General features: G+C 28.5%; 1 protein-coding gene across 1 annotated transcript in view; it reads left to right on the plus strand.

Moving 5' to 3' along the window:
• The first annotated feature begins 1,323 nt into the window (after positions 1 to 1,323).
• SI (sucrase-isomaltase) overlaps positions 1,324 to 26,963 on the plus strand; it is an 84,485-nt gene continuing 58,845 nt past the window's right edge. Inside the window, exons 1-16 of the mRNA XM_039857313.1 lie at positions 1,324 to 1,359; positions 3,764 to 3,881; positions 5,099 to 5,235; positions 8,842 to 8,959; positions 9,243 to 9,352; positions 10,278 to 10,429; positions 11,452 to 11,623; positions 13,014 to 13,113; positions 14,033 to 14,145; positions 16,760 to 16,885; positions 17,475 to 17,606; positions 18,211 to 18,330; positions 20,005 to 20,118; positions 23,001 to 23,085; positions 24,058 to 24,175; positions 25,613 to 25,784. Of these exons, the coding sequence (XP_039713247.1) occupies positions 3,764 to 3,881; positions 5,099 to 5,235; positions 8,842 to 8,959; positions 9,243 to 9,352; positions 10,278 to 10,429; positions 11,452 to 11,623; positions 13,014 to 13,113; positions 14,033 to 14,145; positions 16,760 to 16,885; positions 17,475 to 17,606; positions 18,211 to 18,330; positions 20,005 to 20,118; positions 23,001 to 23,085; positions 24,058 to 24,175; positions 25,613 to 25,784 (1,887 nt within the window). The 5' untranslated portion in view covers positions 1,324 to 1,359. The remainder of the gene's footprint in view (positions 1,360 to 3,763; positions 3,882 to 5,098; positions 5,236 to 8,841; positions 8,960 to 9,242; positions 9,353 to 10,277; positions 10,430 to 11,451; positions 11,624 to 13,013; positions 13,114 to 14,032; positions 14,146 to 16,759; positions 16,886 to 17,474; positions 17,607 to 18,210; positions 18,331 to 20,004; positions 20,119 to 23,000; positions 23,086 to 24,057; positions 24,176 to 25,612; positions 25,785 to 26,963) is intronic.

Below are 26,963 nucleotides of genomic sequence, written 5' to 3' on the forward strand. Positions count from 1 at the left end.
TGTGTATAGAGAGTAAATCACTCATAACTTTTATTACATAGAACTAGTTTTGCCCATTGAGACCATTCTAGAATGATACTAATCTTATTTCCATATCATTGCTCTTTATATACTGAAAGTTCTCCTTTATATCTCCCCTGAGTCTTATAGTAATCCATGCATACACTTCTTTTATTGTTTCTCTTTAAATTCATATTCAGGTTACCTCAAAAAACTAGTTACTCTATTTTGTGTAATCACATTTTAAAATACATATTCTTTTAAAAAATAGTGGCCAAATTCAGTGCAGAACTCAGATACCAACCATTTCTGAGTCTGATTGTACTTCCTTCATGATAGCAGAGCTGCAATAATGATAATAGATTGTGTTATCTCATGTACTTCTCACAATGACCTTTTACATAGGTATTTTTATTTCTGCTTTGTAGATAAAGTGACTTAGGCTTAAAGAAATTAACAAATTTGCCCACGGGTTCTCAGGTGTTTATGTAGTACAGCTAGCATTCGTATCCAGGTCTCTTATATTGACTCCTTTGCTCTTAAACACTCTTCTAGCTCAAAATAGTAGCACAATCGATACTATAATTTTTACTATATGAAATTATAAATGTTTACAATATAATTTTTATAATTAGTGCTTTATATAATAAACATGTAGATAAATGAAATGTGATTTTATTTCTGGATTACTTATTTATATAGCTCTACTTTTACATTTTAAAATGGACTTGGTCAATTCCTCAATTTTAAGATTAATAATGGGACACAGGAGATAACTTTAGTTAATCATTGCTTTTTATGAAATATCTTTTAATTACTAGTGTCTGCAAATGTTTCCCAAATTACAGTTTACAAATATAGACTTGGTCAATTCTTCAACCTTAAGATTAATAATGGTAAACAGGAGATAACTTTTAGTTAATCATTGTTTTTGATGAAATATCTTTTGTTAGTGCCTGCAAATCTTTCCCAAATTATAGTTTACAGTATTTTTAATTTCACACAATGAGATAAAATATTTATTGAAAACATCCAAATAATAAAAGAAATAAAATTTTGAAAAGAGAGAAACAATATAAATACATATTTTTATGTTTTTAGTCTAGCTCATAGCTTACAGAAATCAAAGACTATGTGAGAGCACAGTTATTAATTAACTTAGATTCCCAGAGAGAAATAGTGACTCAAAGCTTTTTACAGTTGCATTTTGAACATAAGTTTATTAAGTACTGATAGGCTGGTTGAGAGTGCAATAAAACTTTATGAGTAGCTCAGTATATATATACCTGAGCATTTTTCCATGATTATTACTTTGGCAGCCTGGTACAACATAGCAAACAGAACAGGCTATGAAACAAGGTAAGTTTATAGATAATATTTTTTTTTGTTACTTTCATGTTTTCAAGTAAGTATTTGTTCCCTTAATTTTTGGTAGCAATATTTTTGTCTATCTGCACTGGTTTAAAATAGCAAATATAATAGATTTTCATTTGCCATTTCAAATATATAGCCCCTTGTACTAAAATAAGAAAAAATATTTTTAATTTTTTTAAGATAAAAATATTTTTTTGACCAGTTCTTCATTATACTTTTTGTCAGACTTAAGTGGAAACATAACAGGTTTAGTTTAATTGCTTTATATAAAACAAAATAAAGATCTGAAATAGTTTGGAAGATAGGGAAATTAATTATGACTAAATATATTTTATTTAAGAAAAGATATAGTCAGAGTAGAATGCTATATTTATAAAATATTAAATCTTTCCTAACAAATCTTTTAAAGATCAGTCATCAAACTACCATCTAATGAAGTGTTACTTAATTTGAAAATAAATATACAGAAAAAGGACATTGATATATAATTTCCCCAAAAATATTTTGCTTAAAATTACTGTGATCTAAAATATGATCACTGTAATTACCACCTACTACATATGAACAATTTTAGTACTGATTGTTTATGAGTACTCACATGAGTAATTTAATTTTAGTACATTAATTTTGTCCTCATTTTCTAGATACAATTGCTTCATGACAATATGCATTTTTTAGACTTCCATTAACAAAAGAAAAGCATAATCATTTTTATTGTCTTCTTGATACCAAACTAAGGTATTACCTAGAGTTAGACTTAAACTTATTTTAAAGTTAAAAATTAAATACAATTGTGTTATTTTTCATATAACATTAAAGAATCGTTTTACTTTCAAAACAGTTTCATATATTACCTGTTAAGTTTACATTCAGATGTTCAATTGCCAATGCAATAAACAGCTTTCATATTTGTTAATTATATAATGTTAATTTTTAAACATTAATTCACAAGGCATATTTTAAAAATTAAGCTTATGCTTGATGTCAGGCTCTGAACTACTTTCATGATTCTTGCTATTAAGAATACAGCAGTCTAACAGAGGACATTAACATATGCATAAATAATTGCAACAGATATATTATGAGCCATGGTAAATGGAAAAAATATACATTTACTCTGTCTCTAAGAGTGAAGAAGGACTCATAAAGAACATGGCATTTGAACTGGACGTAAGTTGGAACTAACCTAGAAGAGCAGATATGGAAGGATTGAAGAAATTAAATAACATGTACTAAGAAATACATGTTATCCAAAAAAGTTTCAGTTATAGGGAAAGGATGAGGATATAATTCTGAAAGTATTTTAGAGGTAGAATCAGCAGGACTAATTGAATGATTAATGTGCTAGAGAGATATGGAAGAGGGAAAAGAAGTTTTTAGGTTGGGACAACTTGATATTTGAACTGACATAGAAAATTACAGGAGGAGGGACTAGTGTGAGAGGTCCCCCCAAATTTTATTTTAAAACCAGCAACTTAAAGCATTTACAATGGATATTCCAAATTCCTATCTGTGTATATTCCATTGAATTAAAATTTATATAAAATCAGAACACAGAAAAACTATAAAAACTTGAAGATTAGAAAAGATGAGAGATGCTCAGAACTAAAACAAATAAGCTTTAAGATAATTACTAGAGAAAAGCTCTTCTCAATCTATATTTAGATATCTTCTGTATGCTAACTCAAATGTATAATGTTATCTTAAAATAAATATGTATTTTTGATATGAGAATTTGGTATATTTTATTTGTTATTTGAGGAAGGAACTTGAAGATCATATAGTTCAAATTCTGTTTTTTTAATAACTCCTTAATATATATAATATATACTTTTTCTTTTTGATAATATTTTATATTTATACTTTTACATATTTATACTTGTATTCTTTTGCACTTATTTATATTTATAATCATTCCACAATATTTTGTAAAAAAACTGTTGAGATTTGAGAGACAATAGAGTAGGAAGAACTGGTTTTTCTGACTCGGAGAAAATAACTAATTTTCTCTAAGTTTAAGGTTCCTAATGCTTAAAATGTGAATAACAGCATCTCCTTTATTGAACTGTTGTGAGAGTTAAGGAACATAGTGCAAATGTGAGGTTTGTTTGACTTGAAAACTGCTCAAATGAGAGCAAGGCACACCTTCTTGGAGATTTTTTATTTTCTTTATGTTTACATCTTTGTGTACTAGTATAATGCACATCCTGAATTCACTCCTTTTATTTAAAATTGTCCCGGTATATATTATAAAGCTATTTTCAGCTTTATTTGTGTTGTGCTTAGTTTTTTTAAAAAAAGAAATGTATATAATTTTATGATAATTATGGTGGCTTTTTGTAGTTATGTATCTTACATTTTAAACATACATTTTTTTTTCTTTCTTTAGATGGCAAGGAAGAAATTTAGTGGATTAGAAATCTCTCTGATTGTCCTCTTTTCTATAGTTACTATAATAGCTATTGCCCTAGTTGCTGTTTTAGCAACCAAGACACCTGCTGTTGAACGTAAGTAATGTTAAAAATATTTACACATTATAGTGAAGTTAAGATAAAATTTACTCCATAATAGTTATGGATTCGGAAAAGTAAACTATATGAAATGAAACATGTAAAGAAAGATCTTGGGTAAGTTACATAATTTTTCTCTTCATTATATTCTAGTTATTTCAGTGAGGAGCCATTGTAATTAAGGAATCTATGTGCTTTGACATTAATGGCCTTCCCTACATTGTGTTGCTTAATAAATAGCAAAGAGGTAAAGGGGTCAAGCTGTTAATGGAAGGTAGAATAGTGGAAGATTGAATAAACCTACTGTAACCAGTAAAGTTCTTTTAATTAGTGGGTTTTAACTCTGGCCTTCAGACACTTGCAAAAGTGAGGAGCAGATATTGGGGAAATACCCTCTTTGTCTTAGACTCAATTTTATTTTTTTAAGCAGAAAGAAGTTGTATGAGAAAAAAAGGGGGAGGGTGGTGAAAAAGGGCTCGAGGTATTTATCTTTTTTTTTTTTCTGAATTATTTTGTCTTAATTTAGAGTTGATACATACTACTCTGGTCCACCTAATATACTTTCTCTTTTTTCATCATTATCTCTTGACCAAATCAAAATTGGAAAGGGTGTTATAAATTATTCTCAAGGTTACCAAAGTTAACATTTTCTATTGATGTTAGTTTTTTGTTTTACCTTCTTCCAGTAAACTAAAAGAACACTACATTGTGAAGCAATCAATTTTATCTTACCCATATCTGATTTATTATATAAAGTCGGGATTCATTTTACATTGCCATTCCCTGCTATCTATTCTATTCATTTCTCTTATTTTTTCTCTCTTCTTCTGTTAATTCTTGTCTCCTTCTTTAAATTATTTTCTCATCCATGTTTCTTCTTCCTTTTTCAACTATAAAACACAAATTGTAAATGTAGTGGGAATGTATATATAATTTCCTTTTGATTCTACCTCAAGACATTCTGTGAATATATTTTGTTTTTCTGAAGAAGTAGTCAACAGGGTTCTGCACAGTAAATTTTAAATATCGTTTGGATCTTTAACTTTTGAAGACTAGGACCTGAATTTTTAAGTTCTATTTAAATGCCAAATTTAATTTTATTTTTATTATATACAAATTCATGTACTCTTTTAATGTAAATACTTAATTTCTTAAAAATATGAAAAAGTTTATTTGATACCATGTTTTATTTTATTGACCTTTTTCATTCCTAGAAAATAGTGATTCTACTTCAATTCCAACTACCACTCGTGCAACTACTGTGTATCCTAGTTTAGGAAAATGTCCAAGCGAGCCAAATAATCTGTTCAATGAAAGAATAAACTGCGTTCCAGAACAATTTCCAACACAGGTCTGCAACAAATTTTTAATATTTTTTATGAATAGATGTATATTAAAATAATTATATTAAGATAATTGCTTAATATTGGATCGATTCCACATTTTTAAAGATGTTACCGTCAATTAGGCTGCATTTATTTTTTTATTGTAGGTCTGTATAAACAGATGAGACATAATAGAAATTATTGAGCTTGCTTTTCTCTATTTCTATTCAATTCTAAAGTTAATATTTTTCCATGCTTAACAAGCTATTGTTAATTTTATAAACTTTCCTAAAATTCTATCCTCTCAAATCGACTTCATAAAAAAAGTATAACCTTTGACAATATAGATCACTGAAGAGAGATTATCTATACTCCATTAGAGTATCTGTAATGATGGCATTCAGAAGTATCTGTGGAAAATTATTAATTTTTTATTATTTGGTAATTCGGGAGAAAAAGCTGAAATGGAAGAAGTTAATGGTAGCTGAATTGATTCATGTAACCTTAAGATTATGCTTCTTTGATTTTCGTAAACTGCATAGGAATAAAGGTCAATGAATGTGTGTGTGTGTGTGTGTGTGTGTATAGTCACAGATGTTTTACAATATCTATATATTATATACATATCTATAATATTTTATATCTATATAAATTAAAATATATTAATTATATTAAATATCATTAAACATTATATATTAAAATATGCATATTTGAATCTTACCTCTCTCACTCCCCACCACACACAAAATAACTAAATGAAATAAACTTTCTATTAGCTCTATCCTACCATTGTTACATCATCATTAACATAATTTTCTGATTAATTTGCTGTGAAAAATTGGAAATAGATGAGATTTTTTCTTAGGACAATGTTAGGAATAATGGGTCCTATTGCTTACCAACTGATAAAAGAGCTAAGTAACGTAGTGTTTACTCTAGCACTCTGAGCAAATTGGATACATATTCTCTTTAGCTAATATTCTCCTTAGGAAATGATTGAAGCTTATCAAAGAATTCTGTTAGAAAAAAATATGTGTTGCTAGGATCTTAAAGGGAAACATTTGAAGGACAATGGTCTAAGATTTTCATGCCTACTATTAGCCTTTAATGTCGGGTTGCTAAAGAGTGTTTTCAATGTGAAACAAGTTAAACTTAGGAATTTAACAAATTTTAGCTGATATATTTTATATTTGTGATTTAAGAAATGAAAATGAACTTAAAACTGTATTTTAAGAAACAGCTATAATTGTACCCAGAGTGTATTAGTCAGCTCAGGCTTCTGTGATAAAATACCACAGACAGGGTGACTTAAACAATAGACGTTTATTTTCTTACAGTTCTGAAGGCTAGAAGGTAAGGTGCCATCAGGATTGGTTTATGGTGAGACCTCTTTTCCTGGCTTGTAGACAGCTGCATTCTTGTTGGGTCTTCACAAAACTTTTCTTCTGCGCATGCATTGGGAGAGAGATGGTGGGGGTGGAGAGAGAGTGAGAGAAAGATGGGTGGCACTCTCTAGTGTTTTGTCCTCATCTTAAGAGGGCATTAGTCTTTAAGATGATAGCCCAATCCTTATGCTTCATTTAACCTTAGCTCATTAAAGGCATGTTAGGGCTTCCTATATGAATTGTTGAGGGGACACAGTTCAGTCCATAATAGAGTCAACCGACTATATATGATTACATAAAATTCTATATGTGTACTCACATACACATAAAAGTAAGAACATACATTTATTTTTATCTACTAAGGTTTATAAGTATTGGTTAATCCTTATGTTTTAAATTTTTTACTTTTTCAAATGAAGCAGAAAGAAAAATGAATTTAGATTGGGAATTAAAAGTAATAGGAGGAAATGCCTGAAATCCTGAAAAATAGGCAGAATGACTAAACATAAATAACAACTATCAAAATTTATACAAAATAAACCAAATTTATTAACATATGAAAAGGAACAATTGGGAAATAATTTTTTAAACTAATATTTTAGTGTGTATATGTAGTGTGTTGAATGATATCCTTCAAAAATTCTTGTCTATTTGGAGCCTCAAATGTGACTTCTTGGAAATAGGGTCTCTGTAAATGTAATTAGTTAAATGAGGACATATTGAGTTAGGGTGGGCCCTAAAGCCAATGACTGGTGTCTTATAAGAGGAGGGATGACATACAGAGATCCACAAGGAAGAAGCCATGTGAAGATGGAAGTAGAGATTAGAATAATGTATGTTCGAGTCAAAGAATTCTGAGGATTGCAAGGAGCCACCAGAAGCTAAGAACAAGAATTCTTCCCTAGAGCCTCGGAGAGAGCATGGTTGTGCTAACATCCTGATTTAAGACTTCGAGACTCCAGAACTGTGAAAGAATAAATTTCTGTTGACTCAAACCACCCTGCTCATGGTTGTCATGACATTTGTAGGAAACTAATAACACTATGTTTGGAGAAACTTCCTCTAACTCCATTTTATTAATTATTTTATTTTGGCTAGATATGATTATAATTTGCTTATTTATTATCTCTTGTTTTTAAAACTAAACATCTTTACACCTTTCTAAATTAGTATATCTATGTCTAATTCTACATCATTTTATACCAACATTAAAAATATTTTATAAAGACTACTGTAAATGATAATTTTTATACAATTATCTGTTTGTATTTCTGGAAGTATTTCTAAAAGTTAGATAATTAGAGATAAAATTGCCTGTTCAAAAGTTACAAATACTTTAGATTCAAAAATGGGCAGGTTTAATTATATTCTCATTTGCAATGTACATGTATGCGTGTGTACCCTAAGCCATTTTAATTTGATGTTAAAATAGGAGAGAAATTAACATATATAATATCAGCCACTAAAAGTGAAAATGTAAACTTTTTTCCAAGGCATATAGCCAAGAAAATAAAAATTATAAGTGTTCAAATTATGAAAGTGTATCACACTACCAAGTTTAAATATTAAGTAGATTTTTAATTATACCAATGTTAACACATCATATCATTTTGTGGCTCAACTTTTTATGTAACTATATATAATTTTTCTTCCACTGTACACGATCTTTTCATATGGATCATAAAATTGCTGAGAATTCAGTATTTTTCTTTATTAATTGAATGTAATGGCAACAACTAGTTGCAACGCCTCTCACATAAACTAGTTTAAATAATTTAAGTAAATATTGAGCTAATAATTAGCTGGAAATAAATACCTTAAACATTTATGTAAGGCCATACCTTCATCTTTATAGCCTCTTTTTCATCTTGATACTTAATTGTTACCCAATAAATATTTCAGTTCTTCTGCATTAGCTGTATGATAACAGAATAGATTATAATCACCCAGAGGGCAGGAACCTTTAAAATACATGATCTTACAGTAATGTGCACTGATATATAAATTTTATGAATCACAGCTCAAAGCATCAAACTTTGATAGAGTGTAATTAATTCATTTCATCAAATATTTATATTTCTTCCAAGTAAAATGATATTTTAACACATTATATTTATGAAGAAATAAGCTTGTTTTTTAAACATTCATTGAAACATTTATTTGAATGAATGAATGTTTAAAAATTAAAGACTGATGCATACAATAACAGTACTAATCATTTAATTCCTTTTATCAATGTTTTATCAGGCCATTTGTGCAATGCGAGGTTGCTGCTGGAAGCCATGGAATGACTCTACCATTCCTTGGTGCTTCTTTGCTGATAATCACGGATATAATGTTGAGAAAATTACATCAACAAATGCTGGTGAGAACTGTTGTCATATAATATATTTTAAGTGGAATGAAAAACATATGTTTTAAATTTTTCTTTGGAAAATATCTTAAATAGATTCGAATGGAAAGTATATGTACAAGAATGTTCAAATTGATTATATTAAGGCTTTATTTTTTATACGATTGTATTTCCAAATTTAAAAGAGTCATTATTTATGATAAAGTCAATAAAATTATAAAAATAAAAAATATTTAATAATTATTAATCTTTATAAATAAAGGCATTACTAATGCCAACTTTTTCTTTCTTTAAGGACTTGAAGCCAATTTAAACAGGATATCTTCACCTACATTATTTGGAAATGACATTAACAGTGTTCTCTTAACAACTCAAAGTCAGACACCCAATCGTTTCCGGTTCAAGGTTTGTTTTTTTAGGTTTCTTAAAAAAGCATTAGTAATAAAAGGCATGTTATGAGCACAGCCTTTATACTACCCAGATATTTTCTCAAGAAATATCTATTCTAAAACAAAAGACTAATTGGACTAGTTACTCGACTCCTCTGAGCCTATTTACTCAAACATTACATAAGAAATAGTTCCTCTGGCAGGTATTTTTGTAGAACTGAGTAATATAGTCAATGGGAAATATTTGATGCAGTATCTGAAGAAGAATAAATGCCAATTAAACTTTAGTACTTTTTATTATTTCAGCTACAGATTATGATTAAGGACTAGTTTAACATTTAATTTGAGAAAAGTGTTAATTGTGCTCTATAAACATGACTTATACTCAGTAGTTCTTTTTATTGGTATCATTTGTATTTATGATTTTAAAGAAACTAATTTCTGAGGTTTTTTTTAACTAGTAGATTACTAGTATTTTTATTTGGAAGTAAAAACACTATATCTTTCATACATTTCCTTTTTAGCAACAATTTCACAGGAATTAAAAGATTTAAAAAAAAAAACAAAATTCAGAATCCTTATGGGATTTCTAAAGGGATGAACTCTGAAGAGCAACAAGGATAATTAAATTCACAAAAATCTAGTATTAAAGAATCAATATTTTATTATGCTATTATTTTTTATATTAGTTAAAAATCATTATTTTACATACTGTACTTTTATAACCAACTGATTTTATTTATTGCTTAACAATTTATGCAATTAATTTTGTGCACAGCTGTTCAACAGTATTAAAATTAAGTTTATGACTAGATTAAAAGCTCATCTATAAAATTATTAAATTTATTACTTTCCATTAGGAACTTGCATGTAGTAATTCAGAATTTGAAAGTTAAATAACAGTTTTGAATCAGCTAATGCCAACTTGTTTAAATTTGCAGATTACTGATCCAAATAATAGAAGATATGAAGTTCCTCATCAATTTGTAGAAGAATTTGCTGGCACCGCAGCTTCTGGTACCTTGTATGATGTGCAGGTTACAGAAAATCCATTTAGCATCAAAGTTATTAGAAAAAGCAATAATAGAACTTTGTAAGTAATTATCTTATTTTACATTTATGTAATTTTAAATAATTGTTCAATTTTATTCTATCATCATAGAATTAGGAACATCTTAATTTTAAGTCATTTTCAGAAAGAATAACTGTTCTCTCCAAAGAGGGTAGGTGGGCTTATTTGTAAAGATATAATGGTAGAGAGGTTTTGTTTTCTGTGGATGAAAGATGCAAGAACGTTAATGGAAATATACATATTAGGGCCAACCAAAGCTGAAGGTGGAGAACATCACTGATACAATTATAGCCTTGCCTATATTTTCACATACCTAGAACCCCTATTGTGTCTTTTCCCTATTATTTATCGTATTCTGTAGGATCAATTTGTAGGATCAAGTAGTTCCTATTCAAAGATGGTCTAATTTTCATAGTAATGCTTAAGGATTTTTCTTATTTATATATCAAATTAAATATATCCTTGAAAGTCTCCATTGTGAATGTATTTTGAGGAATATTTGTGGCAAGAAATTTACTAATTTTCAAGATAAATTCTTTTGCATCTCCAAGAAAGATTAATTAAATAATGTCAAAATCAAATCTAAGCAATTAATTTTCTTAAATATATTTTCATAATTTGTAATTGACTATGTTAAATCATAAAAATATTGTCATTTAACATTTCTCTTAGAATCTATTTGATTTGCATAAAACATTACCTTTTTTCTTTTTAGAAAATGATTTTGAAGTTAAACATGAATTAATTTTCCCAATTTGTCTCATTTGCAAAATGGGATTGATAAAGGTAGTTCTTCCTTAGGATTGTGATCGAAATTAAGGGAGAGAATGCAAGCGAAGAATTATATTGGTGATAATAAAGCAAATTGTGTTGATGGAATTAACATGTTCTGGTTATGGTATAATTCATGTGTTCCTAAGAAGTGATCACAGCTAAAGATTATCATATTTAAAATGAAATATTCTGGATGATAATGTAGACCCATATTTAATGAAACATTTCATATATTGAAACATCATTTATTTCTTTCTTTCATGATGCAGGTTTGATACTAGCGTTGGTCCCCTGGTGTACTCTGACCAGTATTTACAGATCTCAACCAGACTTCCCAGTACATATATGTATGGTCTTGGGGAACATATTCATAAGAGATATCGTCATGATTTAAATTGGAAAACATGGCCAATTTTCACCCGGGATCAACTTCCTGCTGATGTAAGGAACTATATTTCTTGTTATAAATAAAATCATTAGATTGGAGCAGATGGTAATTTTAGCCTATTTGAAACTCTCCAGTGATACTTAATCCAGAAGCTTATTTACTGTAGGAATAAGACTGATAGTGAAGTCCTAAATTAACTCAGCAAGTGACTAACATATTTTATGGATGTTTCAATAGGTATTTCTTTTGATTTTGATTTTTATATTTTACCATTTCCTTTTCACTCAACCTTGTTCTTAAACGTATCCATCACTAGTTATTACATTAGAATAATTCCAAACTCTTACCAATGTATATATGCATGACTTTATGTGAGATGGTGTCTGCCTATCTATTAGACGTCATATCAGGCATGTATGCTCTCTTCTTGCTCTTCCATAATGCATGATAATCTTCTATAAATTCACATATTTTCACAGTGGTTGGTATTCCTCATAAGTGCTGAAGCTTAAATTTCTTTATCATTTTTACAATGTAATTGAGAGCTCATTTGAAGTTTCACCTCTTAAGAAGCCCCGAACTCTCTCATGCAGAATTAGTGTTTACTTTCTAACCCTTTATTCATAGTTTAGTATGAAAATCATTACAGTGTATGATGTGCATTTATTTGTCTGTGCTTCTAGAATATGAGATTCTTCAGGACAAAAAACATAGCTTTTTTTAAAAAAATATATTTTTTAATAATTTATGATTACTTTGAGTCAAATGTTATTTAATTTTTAAATGCCAATACTATATCATTTCCTAAAACGAATAAGTAAGTTTGTTTTAAAAAACTTCATTTGGTACAGAACCACTAATAAATTCTACCAATCCTTGTTAACAGCATCACTAACTGTACTAAGCACCTAATAAACACCCGGCTGAGAACCTCATAGCTATTTTCCACATGTTCTTTCCTTTGAACCTCCATATCCAATCTGCCAAGAAATCTTATTTCTTTCACCTTATAAATGTATTTCCAGTTTGCCTCCACCATTTCATCTATTCTTCAGCTCTCAACAAATGTACTGCAAAAGTTCTATGTGGGTGGACATCATCATCTGCTGTGCCTTGGGTATACGTGGGGCATAATGGATAAATACCTTTACCTTATCATGAATAGCTTATTAAAAGTCATTTTATCATAATAAAACAAAGAGAAATTAAGTAATCTATTAATAGCATAACCTGTGTGTTATGTTATATATTTTTAAGTTAATATGTTATAATTAAATAAGTTAGATATTTTTTTGTGTGCTAGTGTTTCACATGAGAAAATTAAATGAGATATGAGGGGTAAATTACATACACAAATTGGAATTTGTAAAGGCCATTTTAAACATGTAATCTTTTTACTTTAAATGCACTTAAAATTTTAATTTTCAAAATTTTGCCTTATAGAATAATAATAATTTATATGGCCATCACACATTCTTCATGTGTGTTGAAGATACTTCTGGGGAGTCATTTGGTGTTTTCTTAATGAACAGCAATGCAATGGGTAAGAGCAACTTATCTGATAATATATTTAAATAAGATTTATCATGAATGGTTATAATTACTCTTTATTCTAATAATGGATATTATATTATCAGAGTACACTCTATTAGTGATTTAGTATGTGAAATTATAAGCTGGTTTTATAGTTAGTGAGACAATGGATTTTTGCATATCAGTGCTCTGTTTTGGGGAGAGTATACTATGTTGTAATTTTGAGGCACTTTTCTTTCCCTTCAAAGCAACATGGAAACATATCCATTCAAAACACATCCCATTCCCACAGCCTCATTTGTTAAGATTAATTAGTATGCCACTACAAATAAGAAAGAGAAAGGTCTACATGGGGGTAGAAAGGAGGAAGACTTATTTAGTTTATCATAATTCAAATAATATAGTATCTTTCTTTTTTTTAATGTGAGTGTAATACCTATATTTAAAAAGTAAATCAGTGACAACAGAAGGCCACAATATTAATAATATTCCAGTAAGAATAGTGATATTATATGGTTATCAAGGCAATTACTATGTTTTACATATAAAAAAATCAAATTTCTTATTTTTTCTCAGAAATTAGCATGTGATAATATGATCTTCAGAGCATCTTCAATGAAAACAACTAAATAAAATGTAATTTTAGGAAGAAATCTTTATTTTTAAAAAGGATTTGCTATTCATTTTCCAGGGAAGCTATGGCTAGCCTCTGTAGAAGAAACCAGCTGGGATATTCTATCAAATCTCATACATAGTGGCATTTTACTTTTGTATTCTTCCTATCTTCAATATTTTAATTTTTCATAATTATTTTAAAACAGTGTAAAATTACATAGTTAATACAAAATGCTTTAAATAGATATTGCAATTATTTTACCATTATGTAACTTTTTACTATATACATATGCTTTCCCAATTTTATTTCATAGAGATTTTCATCCAGCCTACTCCAGTAGTAACTTACAGAGTTACCGGCGGCATTCTGGACTTTTACATCTTCCTAGGAAACACACCAGAACAAGTAGTTCAGCAGTATCAAGAGGTGTGTTTCAGGTCTATTTTATAAAATTCTTTTCTACCAGTTTTTTTTTTTTTTCATCTAACATGTTCACATATTTAAATGACTTTACTTAAGATATCAGGAGCCTGTTAGCTAAATATATTTTTAAATCTTACTATTTTTTAGATATGAGTAGGTGTTTTTTTCTCTGTACAGTGAAGCTTATGTATATTTAAATGGATATATTTCTGATATAAAATTCTTTATTGTTTCCTAAGCAGTTGCATTTAGGAATTTCTTTTTTTTTCATTTGTTTGTTTGTTTATTTTTAATAGGAAAGTATCTTATCTTCAAGACTGAGGCTAGGCAATGGATACATAGGTCATACATCCCTATGACAAAAATCCTAGATGCAACCAAATTGTGAGGAAGACTAGTGAAACTTGCTGTTAATGCACAGAAGATAAACTCAAGGAAAATAGGCCCTGAATTTCAAACTAAGAAGGGCAGATTTTGAAACACAGTCTGAAGTCTTACATCTTAAGGTTACTATCTAAGCAACTTTCACTTATCTATTAAATAATATCCTAGTGTACGTGAGCCCAAGATGGTCCTTATAGAAGGGTGAGGAATCCAGGATTTACTTTGAGCCAGTTTCTGAAAATTTCTTCCACGTAATTGTTCTGCTGTGTCTGTTGGCATATATAATTCCTAGTGTCATAGTGGGAGAATAAATTATTTTTATTAATATAAAATTTAAGAATCATGCCTATTTTTAAAATCTTATTAATATATATTTTGACATATAATTCCCATTTCCTAAAATAATCTCAAAAGAGAAGTAATTACTATCAAAAACTGTCTTTAAATAGGATCCAAAAGACTAAAATGAGAATAGCTAGGGTTTTACACAATTGAATAATTTACAATGTCTAATAATTCCCACATTGCTGTTTATAAATATGAATTTCAGAAAAGAACACAAAAAAATTTACAGTCTCTGTTATATGAAATTATAATTACAGTGCTAAGCTGACCTATATATAGACTTTGCGTGTAGTTATCACACCATCAAAACAGGGCAGTACATTTTGTGAAGGAATTTGACATTTTATTTGTGAAATATTGGTTGATATACTTGCCTACTACATGTTGAACTCTGTGATCAGCAGTAGTCGTGTCTGAGTCACACTTGACATGTGAACGCAGTATAACAGTATGCTTCCTTACATCATTTTATGGGTATACTTTCAGAGACTTGAATTTAAGCAATAACTTAAAAGTCTGGTGTAGGATATAGAACTATTAATCACTGCTACATTTAAATAAGGCTCAAATTACGTAAAAGTAGGCAAAAGAAATTTTGTTTCCCATTTGAAGAAAAACAAGTTATCCTTTCTATGTAAGCTATCCTATTAGCTGCTCTCAACATGTTAAAATTTAAAATATAATTTATTTGAATATCTAGATAGTTTTAAAAGTATGAAAACAATGTATATATCTAAAATATAAAATGAATAATATATAAATTAACATAATATATAATAAATATTTTATATACTTTTATGAAATATAAGTTATGTCATATATTTGTAATACACACACATATACACAGGAAGAAATTTCACTCATGTGTTCAAATCTTTAAAGAAATTTTATACAAGATTAAGATTGAGAATTTGATATTATTTTTAAATAAATTTAATGCTTAAATTGAATAGAATATAATAACAATATGAGTATTTAAAAAATTTTACATAGTAGTTTTTAGACATACATGATGGAGAAATCATAGAACCAAAAGAAAAAAAAAATATATATATATATATATATACACACACACAAGTACAAACCTAAACCAAAGAATATCCATCATCCCAAATGCCAAATAAAATTATTTGTCTTAATGTAACCTAATACTCAGTTTTTAGTTAAAGAATTAATACCGGTTACACTCATATTTTCACGTGCAAAATCATGTCCTCTGCTGTGATGAGACACTGATACTCTGTTGTGGGATTGCACTGAGTCTGCTTGGGCCACTGAGCCCTGGAAAAGGGGCTCCGTTTGGTCCCTTGAGGAAAAGCCAATGCCTGCATGTGAACAAGATAAGTACCTTATGAAATAACTGAGTGGGAGTCTTGTAGAACATATATTTTATTATTTTTTTTAAAACTAAGAGAGAAATAAATTCCGAAGTATAAGAGAATAGAAATTATATACTTTTAAAAATCTTTTTTCTTACATGATGACTGTTCATTCATTCATTCATTTTGTTGTTACAGGAAGTAGGAGTATGGTCAATTTCTTTTTTCGCTTAACTCTTTGATGCTATTCTTTTATTCTATTCTTTTACTTTCCATGCTGTGCAAAATATACTTTTACAAGTGTTACTTTCTAAAGAGCTAACTTTCTAGTTTTTCAACACAAAATAAGCAGGAGATGAGTGACAAAACATAAATTCGTTAAGTGTTTCATAACAGAATTCTAACAGAATTTCCAGGACACATTTTAGAATGTATGTAACACTAAATATTTGTTTGAAATATGTAGTTAAACTTAAACAAATGCTAGAGATATAACAGAATAAGAAGCATATTAATATTAGTTTCTAATGCTCTTTATTGAAACTAATTAAATGTCCGTTTACTTCAAGCTTATTGGACGACCAACAATGCCAGCATACTGGAGTCTTGGATTCCAGCTGAGTCGCTATAATTATAGCTCAATTGATATACTGAAAGAAGTGGTAAAAAGAAATCGAGACGCTGGCATACCATTTGTAAGTGGGATAAAGAGTTTGTGGGAATGTATACTAAGTTAAATATTATCACATAATAATAATGGTAAGAAATTGTCAGGATTATTATATATATGGGTTATTAAGCTGCTTTTTAATGATAAAGTACATTTTATGACCATATATAATGCCCAGATGTATGTAAAATTTTGAGAGCTGATTATGAATTATACTATAACAGAATACATGTTTAACTGTGAACAAAATCATATTTAGTTTTTTTAGTAGACTATTTTTAGAGCCTATATACTTTTTAATATAATAAAAATTTAATGTATATTATATAATGTGTAGGTTTTTGTTTCCTATACAGTGAATCACAGATATATCATAATACATACCAAATTATCATCTCTGAAACAAATGTAAATAATCATTTAATGCTTTTATACTTTAGAATTAGAAAAACTAATTTTATAAATAATATCGTTGCATCTTTAGTGAAGTAAAAAAGGTGTCTAACTTTACTTTTAATCATTACATTTATAGTACAAATTTATTGAACTTAAATGTTGAAGTTATTAGAGAAATTTCTATACTACTTATTGAAATATATTCTGCTAAATTTTAGGATACACAGGTCACTGATATTGACTATATGGAAGACAGAAAAGACTTTACTTATGATAAAGTTGCATTTAACGGTCTCCCTGAATTTGTTCAAGACTTGCATGATCATGGACAGAAATATGTCATCATCTTGGTAATGGCTGGTCATTTATTAATATAATTTTACTATTTAGACCTTTGTAAGTTAATAAATTCTCTATCACTTTTTTTCTATTATTGTGTGTATTATGTGCCATTGAATCAGTTCTGACTACTAATGACCCTATGAATGAATGATGTCCACAATGTCCTGACCTCAACAGCCCTGCTTAGCTTCTGTAGACTCAGGCCTATGACTTCTTTCATAGAATTGATCCATCTCATATTTGGTCTTCCTCTTTTCCTGCTGCCTTCTATTTTTCCCAGGATTGTTGTCTTTTTTCTTTCCCAAAGAACCCTACCTTCTGATGATGTGCCCACAGTAGGATAGCTTTAGTTTTGTCATTTTTGTTCCAGGCTTAATTTGTTCTAGATCCTACCTATTTATCTTTCTGGAAGGTCAAGGTATCTGTAGAGCTCTTCTCCAACACCATATTTCAAAGGACTAATTGTATTTTCCTATTAGTGTTCTTCACTGTCCAACAATTGCACCTGTACATAGTAATTGAGAATATGAAGGAGTGGATGATGATCTTAGCTTTGGTCTCTAATGACACATCTTTGCTGTTGGTGATCTTTCCTAATTCTTCTATTTTTAGGACCCTGCAATTTCTATAAGTAATCGTGCTGATGGAGCAGAATATGAGACCTATGTGAGAGGACGTGAACAAAATGTGTGGGTAAATGAGTCAGATGGGACTACAGCAATTATTGGAGAGGTAAGTTATAATATTTGTTAAAGTCATGTTGCTCAGATTTTCTATTGTGCAACAACAAAGTTTTATAACTGTTTATAAGTGTGTGTGTACATATGTGTATTTATTTTCAAATCTAATCTGATATTTTAATTATGTAGAGAAATTTTAGACAGGAGATATTCCAAAATCTCTAAAACAGTTTTATTTATGAAGATGAATAATTTTTAGTGCTATACACAATTAAAACAAATGCTAACAAAATATGATATATAATTTTGATGATTATAATGTTCTGATAATTTTATATATAATAATGTATATATGAATTGAATACTCATATGCTGTGTATTGTTTTATGGTTTACATTTAATTTTCACAATAAAATAATGAGAAAGCTGTGATTAAAATTCCTCACTTACAGGTGAAAAAATGAATTTGAGAGAGGTAAAGTAACTTTTCTTATATCATAGAGCTAAAAAGAGCAGAGTCAGATAACTGCCAAGCTTCCAAATGCAAAAATTTTAACCAGTATAAATATTTTTGTGGAGACGACTTTGTAAGACGTATCAAAAACTATAATGTCTGGATACATTGACTTAATAATTCTGCTTCTGTAATTTAGCTAAAAGAAAAAATAGGAGAAAATATGAATTTATAAAAATGTGTTTATTATCACATTATTTAACATATTGAAGAATATTCTAGCCATCATTTTTTTATCATTTATCAAAGTTAAAATTTCTATTGAAAATCTTCAAATAATTATGAGCTCCATTAGAAAACAAAACAGAATTTCTTTCTTAAAAAGCCTATTAATAAGTCAATACATTCTGTTAAGACCTGCTCTGTTGGATACAGACAGATCAGATAGCCAATACGCATAATTTAGATATAAAACAATAATATTTATCCCAATTTATCTGAAATGGAATCCTCTAGTTTAATATCATTATTTTAAGTTATAAGTCATAAAGAGGCTGCATAATATTTGTAGTGTTTAGTAGTCTAGACTCTGATGTGAGATTGCCTGGGTTTGAATTCCTTCTCTGCCACTTATTAGTGGTGTAACCCTGAAGAATGTATTTAACTTCTCTGTTCATCACTTCTCCTATCTGTAAAATGGGTTTAATTATAACACCTACCTCATCTGTAAAGTGATGCAAATATAGCATCCATCTCCTAAAGTTCTAGTGAAGAATAAATGAGTTAATAGCTACAAAAACACTTGGAACAGTGCCCAGCACATAATATGTGTCACATTTGCATTTGTTAAATTAAAAAAATAAATATACAATGCTTTTTTTTCCCACTTAATCTTTTGGAAGCAGTTGCTTTTGGAAATGAACTAATGTACTTTTGTTTCAGATAATGTATGTTTTTTGTTTGCTTGTTTTTTAAACCTAACCTACTAGAATGCTAGAAATAAATTTAGTCACAGTCAAAATAACAGCCTCATCTCACATTCCTTTATTTTTCACTTCATAAATGCTTCATGTTCTCACTCTCTCTTTCTTTATTCTCTCTTAACTCAACTATAAAGTAGATCTGAGATTATTGTAAATACAGATAATACATGGATCACATATACCTAAAGAAGTACAATATTATAATTAATTTTTTTGCTATTCATACTCAATTTGAATTCTTATTTATTAATTAAATTTCTGTGTATGTACGAATGATCTATTCTTCTAGGTCTGGCCAGGATTAACAGTATTCCCTGATTTTACTAATCCAAAGTGTATAGATTGGTGGGCGAATGAATGCAGCATTTTCTATCAAGAAGTGAAATATGATGGACTTTGGATTGTAAGTAGCTCGTTTAAACCAGTGATTTTGAACAATGAAAATAAAATTATTTTTCTCATTGAATACTTATTAAGTCGACAGATATATTTTGTAACATATTAAACAGAAAAATAAAAGCTCATAATATTTTTTCTAGAATGTATAAATATCATACAATCATGTTCATAGATTAGACAAAAATAAAAACTAAAAACTGCAAATTGAGGTTTTTCTTTCTCAGTAATATGCTTTGCAGAATAAATTTCATTTCTATTACTAACGTGTTGTATCTTTAAGACTAATAATTTATGTTTGAAAACAGTTAACATTTGAGGATAATCCTATAGAGGTTATTAAAAGTCTACACTAGTCAGCAATTGCAGCAATATGAACCTGAATAAATCCTTACCCTTTAGAAACTTTTTTTAATAAGTTATGGAATACAATTAAAATGGGCAATACATTAACTGTTTTTTCGCAACATAATACCAGAAAACAACATTCTAAGTTGCTGGTACATTTATTAAGTGAAAACAATAATGTTTAAAAGTTTTCTTGGATAAAGTCTCATATCTGTAGATATTGCTAGCCTGCTGCTAAGTTTATTGTATAGAATAATGCTGTATTGTAGTCAAGATTTTGACTACAATGGAAACTATAACTGCATTTGGGAATGAAAGTACTTGGTGATTCTGGAGTTCTGTATTTCAGAAAAAAAGTCTAATAAATCTGAGAGAGAAAATATCAGGATTTTGTTCAGAGGTATTACAACTGCACAGAATTTCGGAAGGTGAGATAATGGATATCCCTAGGGATAGCTATATTTTCTTTGGCTGTTTAGGTCCCCAATATCTATATTTTCATGAAGTTCCCATTATTCATTCAGTCATTGTTTTTAGTTATTCATTTAATTATTCATTTATTTATTCAAACAATTGTTTAGCTAACAAATCTTTACAAAGATAGGAAATTATGTTTTTTGCTGAGAACATGAAATTGTGTAAAAGGTTAGTATAATATTCAAGATTCCTATGACAGTAATAGAATGAGAAGGGGAGGTATTAGTTACTTGACAATTATAATACCTAGCGACTGGTAGAAATAACAAAAATTGCACTCTGTTTCTGAGTTTTGCTTTCAATTCTAGCTCTAATTTCAATTGTATTATTTAAGTTAAAAGTTTCTTCTTTTTTTTTTTTCTTGCTTAGGAACAATTTGAGTTCACTAGAGTGGAGTTAGGAATATAAATAATGCTTTAACAATAATGAAAGAGAATCTGACTGTGCTATAGAAAGGGAATATTCCATTTGATACCCTTTGAAGACTGAAATATCAGATTTATCTCCAAAGAGAAGGAGAGGATCAGAGGAGTAAAAGTATCTGAGAAAGGCAAAGTTATTCTGATGCTAACGCAGAAGCATTTTGAATAATGCCTAAAAAAAACCAACAACACAATAACTAGAATGATTTCAAAGCTCACTGAATATCACCGAATCCATCATACTATTTATAAACAGTGGAAAGCTCTTACTTGAAAAATTGCTAGATCCTACTACTAAGTCGTTTCTTTAATTCTTTCACTTCTTCAGATTATTCTTTTTGATAGAATGAACATAAAGTAAAAATAAGTGTAATTTAACTTATAAAATTTTATTTTTATGTCAAATATAAAAATAGTTTTATAATTTACTAAATATCTAATTTAGATTCCATGCTAATGTTTTTTTTTAATTTTAAATATAAAATCACTTTGAAAAATGATGTGAGCTAATTGTCATAGAAAAAATTGAATATAATAGTCTAGATAATTTTAATTAAAAAACTCCAGTGTATACTTTAGAATAACTAAATAGCTTTCTTTCGTTGTGGCTATTAAGAAAACATTTGGGAAATGGAAACACATTTACCTTTAAAACCTGTATCACAATGAGAAATTTATACTTTGGAGCACCCTTAATTTCTCACATTAATTCCATCTGAGCAGAGACAACAGAGGTGTTGGAAATAAGGCTTAAAATTGTATAGAAATTCTTCACTGCAATTGACATAGAAGGAAAAAGAAATACTTATTTATATGTTACTTTTTTTAGTCCAAAGACTTGACTTAACAGGTTATGGTCACAGAACTAGTGAGTGGCAAGATAAGATTGGGGCCTAGGTTTACATGGCAAGGAAATCTGTCAACACAATATTCCATAATTCTGTCTCCAGGAGATGTTTAGGTCACTGGTTCTCAAAATTGGTACCCCCACCCTAAGGTTTTCTGAGACTCTTCCAGGGATTCAGTAAGGTCATCACTATTTTTATTAGAATACTGAAATACTATTTACCTTTTTTTTTTTTCACTTTTATTCTCTCATTAGAGTGTAGAAATTGGGAGAGTAGGTAAAGAGTGCTGATGTACATTCTAGTAATGCACATCATAGAAACTAGATAAATGCCAGCTGAATGAACAATGTTGAATAAATAAATATGCTAGAAATGTATACAATGATAGACTCCCAGTGAGAAGACTGATAGAATTATTTAGAAAAGACAGTTGCTTGATACTTGTAATTAATGTTTTATATGTATAATTAAAACTAGGTAAATTAAATGCATTTTGGTAATATGTAATCCCAAATCTAAGATACCTGTTATGTGTTCTATATTCATACAAAAGCAAATAATATTATTTTTCTCAGTATAATGACTTGTCCATCCCCAAGTAGAATCAAGTAGTGAGTATAGTTAAGCAAGTTTGTTTCTAGGTTGGTAGCTTATGTTTGTCTTTAAAAGTAAAACAACATTATATTTGCCTTAGACAAAAAAAAAAAAAAAAAAATTTGCAAACAACTAGAAACCCTCTATTTATATGATTTTGTGATTACTTAAAATCTGCTGTTCGTTTTATGTTTGTTCAGGACATGAATGAAGTTGCCAGCTTTATTCAAGGTTCAAGGACAGGATGCAGTGACAACAAGTTGAATTATCCACCTTTTACTCCTGGTAAATTTCATCTCATCATTTACTTACTATTAACTGAAAATCATTTTCCTTGTTGACTTGTAACTTCTAGAATATATTTCTAAATCGCAAAGTTTGGTAAAATTTTGAGACCCTGAATCAATATTTTTGTTTGTTTTCTTTTGGCCAAAATATTTATGCCTAAGGAAAGGAGCACGATTTTAAATTTTAGTAAAGCATATTGATTTATTTTTACCATTAATATATTGGCAGTGATTAAATAATTAATGAAAAGAAATAAAATTTATTTAAAATCATAATTTAAGTGATCAAATTTTTTATGAGCATTTTGCTGTGTCTGTTTAGTAATTAGAATGTACCTGATCTGAATAGTTATATTTCATGTATTCTTAAAAATATGTTTTTCGTCCTTAAAAGTGGGTAAAAAAGATTTAACCAAAGAAAAAGATTGGCCTTAAGGGAGTAAATCCCTATAAGGACATCTGAAGAAAAATGATAATAATTATAGAAGCACTATATATGCCTGAAAATTAAAGTACAATAAAAAACTGAAAAGCAAAGTTTCGAATCTTTTGTAATTGTATAACAGGTCTACATCTGTGGAATTAGATCATATTTAAGTAAATTATTCTACTATAAAGCTTTAAAATTAGTCTATGGTTATTTGGTATACAAGGTAAATGTGTACATTTCTATCCACATGTTAAAGGTTATTGTTTCCTTTGGATTTATTTATTATTGAGTTAGAAAGCAGAATATTTATTAGTGTAAGTGCAAATCTAATAGTTAATCAACAGAAGTAGTGGAAGGCGAAGACATAGTTGGAACTTAGTTTAAATTGTCATCTTGTATTTTTTATTTATCAGAGTATGGTATTACATAACATCATTTACAGATGATAAATGAAGTTTAAAATAGGAAAATATCTCTTATTATAAAGCGTAAAATGGTGAAGAATTCCTTAAATAACATTTCTTACATATTTTCTCTAAGATATTGTTGACAAACTCTTGTATTCCAAAACAATTTGTATGGATGCTGTGCAATACTGGGGGAAACAATATGATATTCACGACCTCTATGGATACAGCATGGCTATAGCCACAGAGAAGTAAGTGCAATTTCACTCAGAAATCTCTTTTATATTTATTGTCTAGAAATATATTTGACAATTTACTAATTATTCTTGCTATAATTTGGAAATAGCAAGAATAATAAAGCAAAGAAAGATAATATTTTCATAGTAAAACGGCATATTAAAGGCATCAGTTATTTTAGTAATATTCATGAATTTGCACATGGTATATGTATTTAACTGTAATTCATTTTTAATTTACAGATTTAAATAACTCTTTCAAAATTTTGATTCAGTTGGCTACCTCTGAATATAATTGCATTCTAAGCATAAACTTTACAATTGCCTTAGGAGGGTGATGCTTCTAGACTAAGTCTTTAATTATTTTTCAAAAACAGTGGTTTCCATTAAAATGTAATTTTTTATGTAGTATCTCCCAAAATAATTTTCTTATGTAATGTGTTACTTATGTATAAAAAAGAACATGATATGAAACAAAAGAAAGGGGCTATTGTATGTTAATTTTGTGCTATTTTCCAAGCATTGTATGAAGATATAATGTCATAGTCAATAAAATCTAGATCTTGGTCTCAATAAATTTTTAATTTTCACATAATTTAACAACTATAATTCATTTTTTAATTCAAAACCCAAATTATACCATAATATCAAAACTTTTATATGCTATCTTCACAGTGTTCATTTACTTTACTTTTTAAACTCAGTAGAACATTATATATTACATTGCGTAAGTAAATACATTTTAGAAAGAAAAAGTAACACTATAGTTCAATATCATAGAGGTAATAATACAGAAAAAACACCTGAGAATATAATTATATTTTTACTAAGGTAGTGTGGATACTTTTATATATTAAATTAAATTTTTGTAATTTTTTTCCTGATTAATTCCCATTTGTGGAAGAAAATGGTCAATAATTATCAGATACCAAGAGAGGTGGGATGAATAATCCTAGAAGTGGTGGATAGCAAATTTTTAGAAACCAACAAAATAAAACACTTTTCAAATACATGTTTTATCCCAACATTGCTTGCTGATATTTGAAAACGCACACTTTAATATATAATTAGCATTATTATGCCACGAAAATGTGTATGGGTTAAAGTCAGATTGCTACATTTATATTTTTAAAAATGTCAATGAGTTTACACCATATATTTCAAAAACAACTGTTGAGTGGATACAAAAAAACACGTTTATTTAATTTGGTAAAAGAAGTCATTCAAAGTATGAATCACTACTAAAAATTTTCCTTTGTATTTGATCAGAATGTATTTAAATAAGTAAATATTGATAACTAAATACAAAGTAGTTATAAAAGATTGATAAAATAGTTGTAAATATTATGACTTGGCTCTAGGAATTATATGCATTTGAAATTAAGACCAGAATTTTTAAATATCAGTACTATTTAAAGTAAATCTTATCTGTTAATTTGATTTTATTTTTAGTGCTATACAAAAAGTATTTCCTAATAAGAGAAGCTTTATTCTCACCCGGTCAACTTTTGCTGGATCTGGACACTATGCTGCACATTGGTTAGGAGACAATACTGCTTCATGGGAGCAAATGGAATGGTCAATCGCAGGAATGCTGGAGTTTAATTTGTTTGGAATACCTTTGGTGAGCAGTTTCACCCAATGTCATTTACAAAAACTGTGAATTACACTTATATTATCTTAATGATTTTTGGTAAAATGATTAAAAGTGTGTTATGGGAAATCCAGCCTTTATACTTAGGGAATAAACGGGTGATATCTATAACATTCAAGCCATTATAGTGTGGAAAATGGAATGAACAAAATTCAGTCAAATCAAAGTAATTTATGAAACAAATATAAGTAAGGCATAGAAAAAGCTGATATAATAAATATAAAGTGCCAAAAAAGATAGTAGGAAAAAGTTAAATATATTGGTAATAAAAGTAAATGCCAAAAGACTAAATATGTTTAAAATACTAGATTGTTTGTTTAGGTTAAAAAATAAAGGCTTTTTTCTCCATTTAAAAAAGATAAGGACAGAGACAATTTCAAAATTTAAAAGCAAATTTATACTAAGCAATTCTAAGTATAAGACATTTGATAAGTCTCTTTATATCCTGCAAAAAAGAAGTACACGGTGTTAATATTTACTAAAGAGGGCTACTACATAACAAAACAAATGCAAAATGTATTAGGAAATTATAGTGATGTATGCATTCTTTCTTTTACATTCACTGAACTAAAGGAAAACCAAAAACCCACCAAATCAAAAAAAGCTAATACATGCACACATACATGCACACACACAGTTTTGAATTTTGAAATTAAAAAACACATTATCAAATGATTTATGAGTTGAAAATTAAAGTGAATGGAAATGGGGAAGTGGAACCCTTAAAACTGAATGCCAACAATTGTATTTCATATCAAAATTGTGGGATATCAACTAAGTTGATATTTAGATAAAAGCTTATAGCCTTAAAAACTTAGATTAAAAACAAAGGAAGGCTAAATATTAATGAATAAAATGCAATAATTAAGAAAATGGAAAAAGAAAAACAATAAATCATAGTATAAAGGTGACTTAAAATTTGAATAAAATAGAGCATTTTATGGCAAGTTTTGTTCAAAAGAGAATTAAAAATAACCAATGTTATGGTGTATTGTAAGATAAGGTGTTATTTATTATAGCAACCAATTAATAAATAATAACCAGGAGTAAATGTTAAAACTGAGTGTAGGACATTTTTGAGAAAATATTAAATAACTAAATAAATTAAAAGTATACCACATTTATAGAAAAAAAGGCTCAATATATTTG

The sequence above is a fragment of the Pteropus medius genome, unplaced genomic scaffold (assembly GCF_902729225.1).
Source record: "Pteropus medius unplaced genomic scaffold, Ma_sr-lr_union100, whole genome shotgun sequence".
NCBI lineage: Eukaryota > Metazoa > Chordata > Mammalia > Chiroptera > Pteropodidae > Pteropus > Pteropus medius.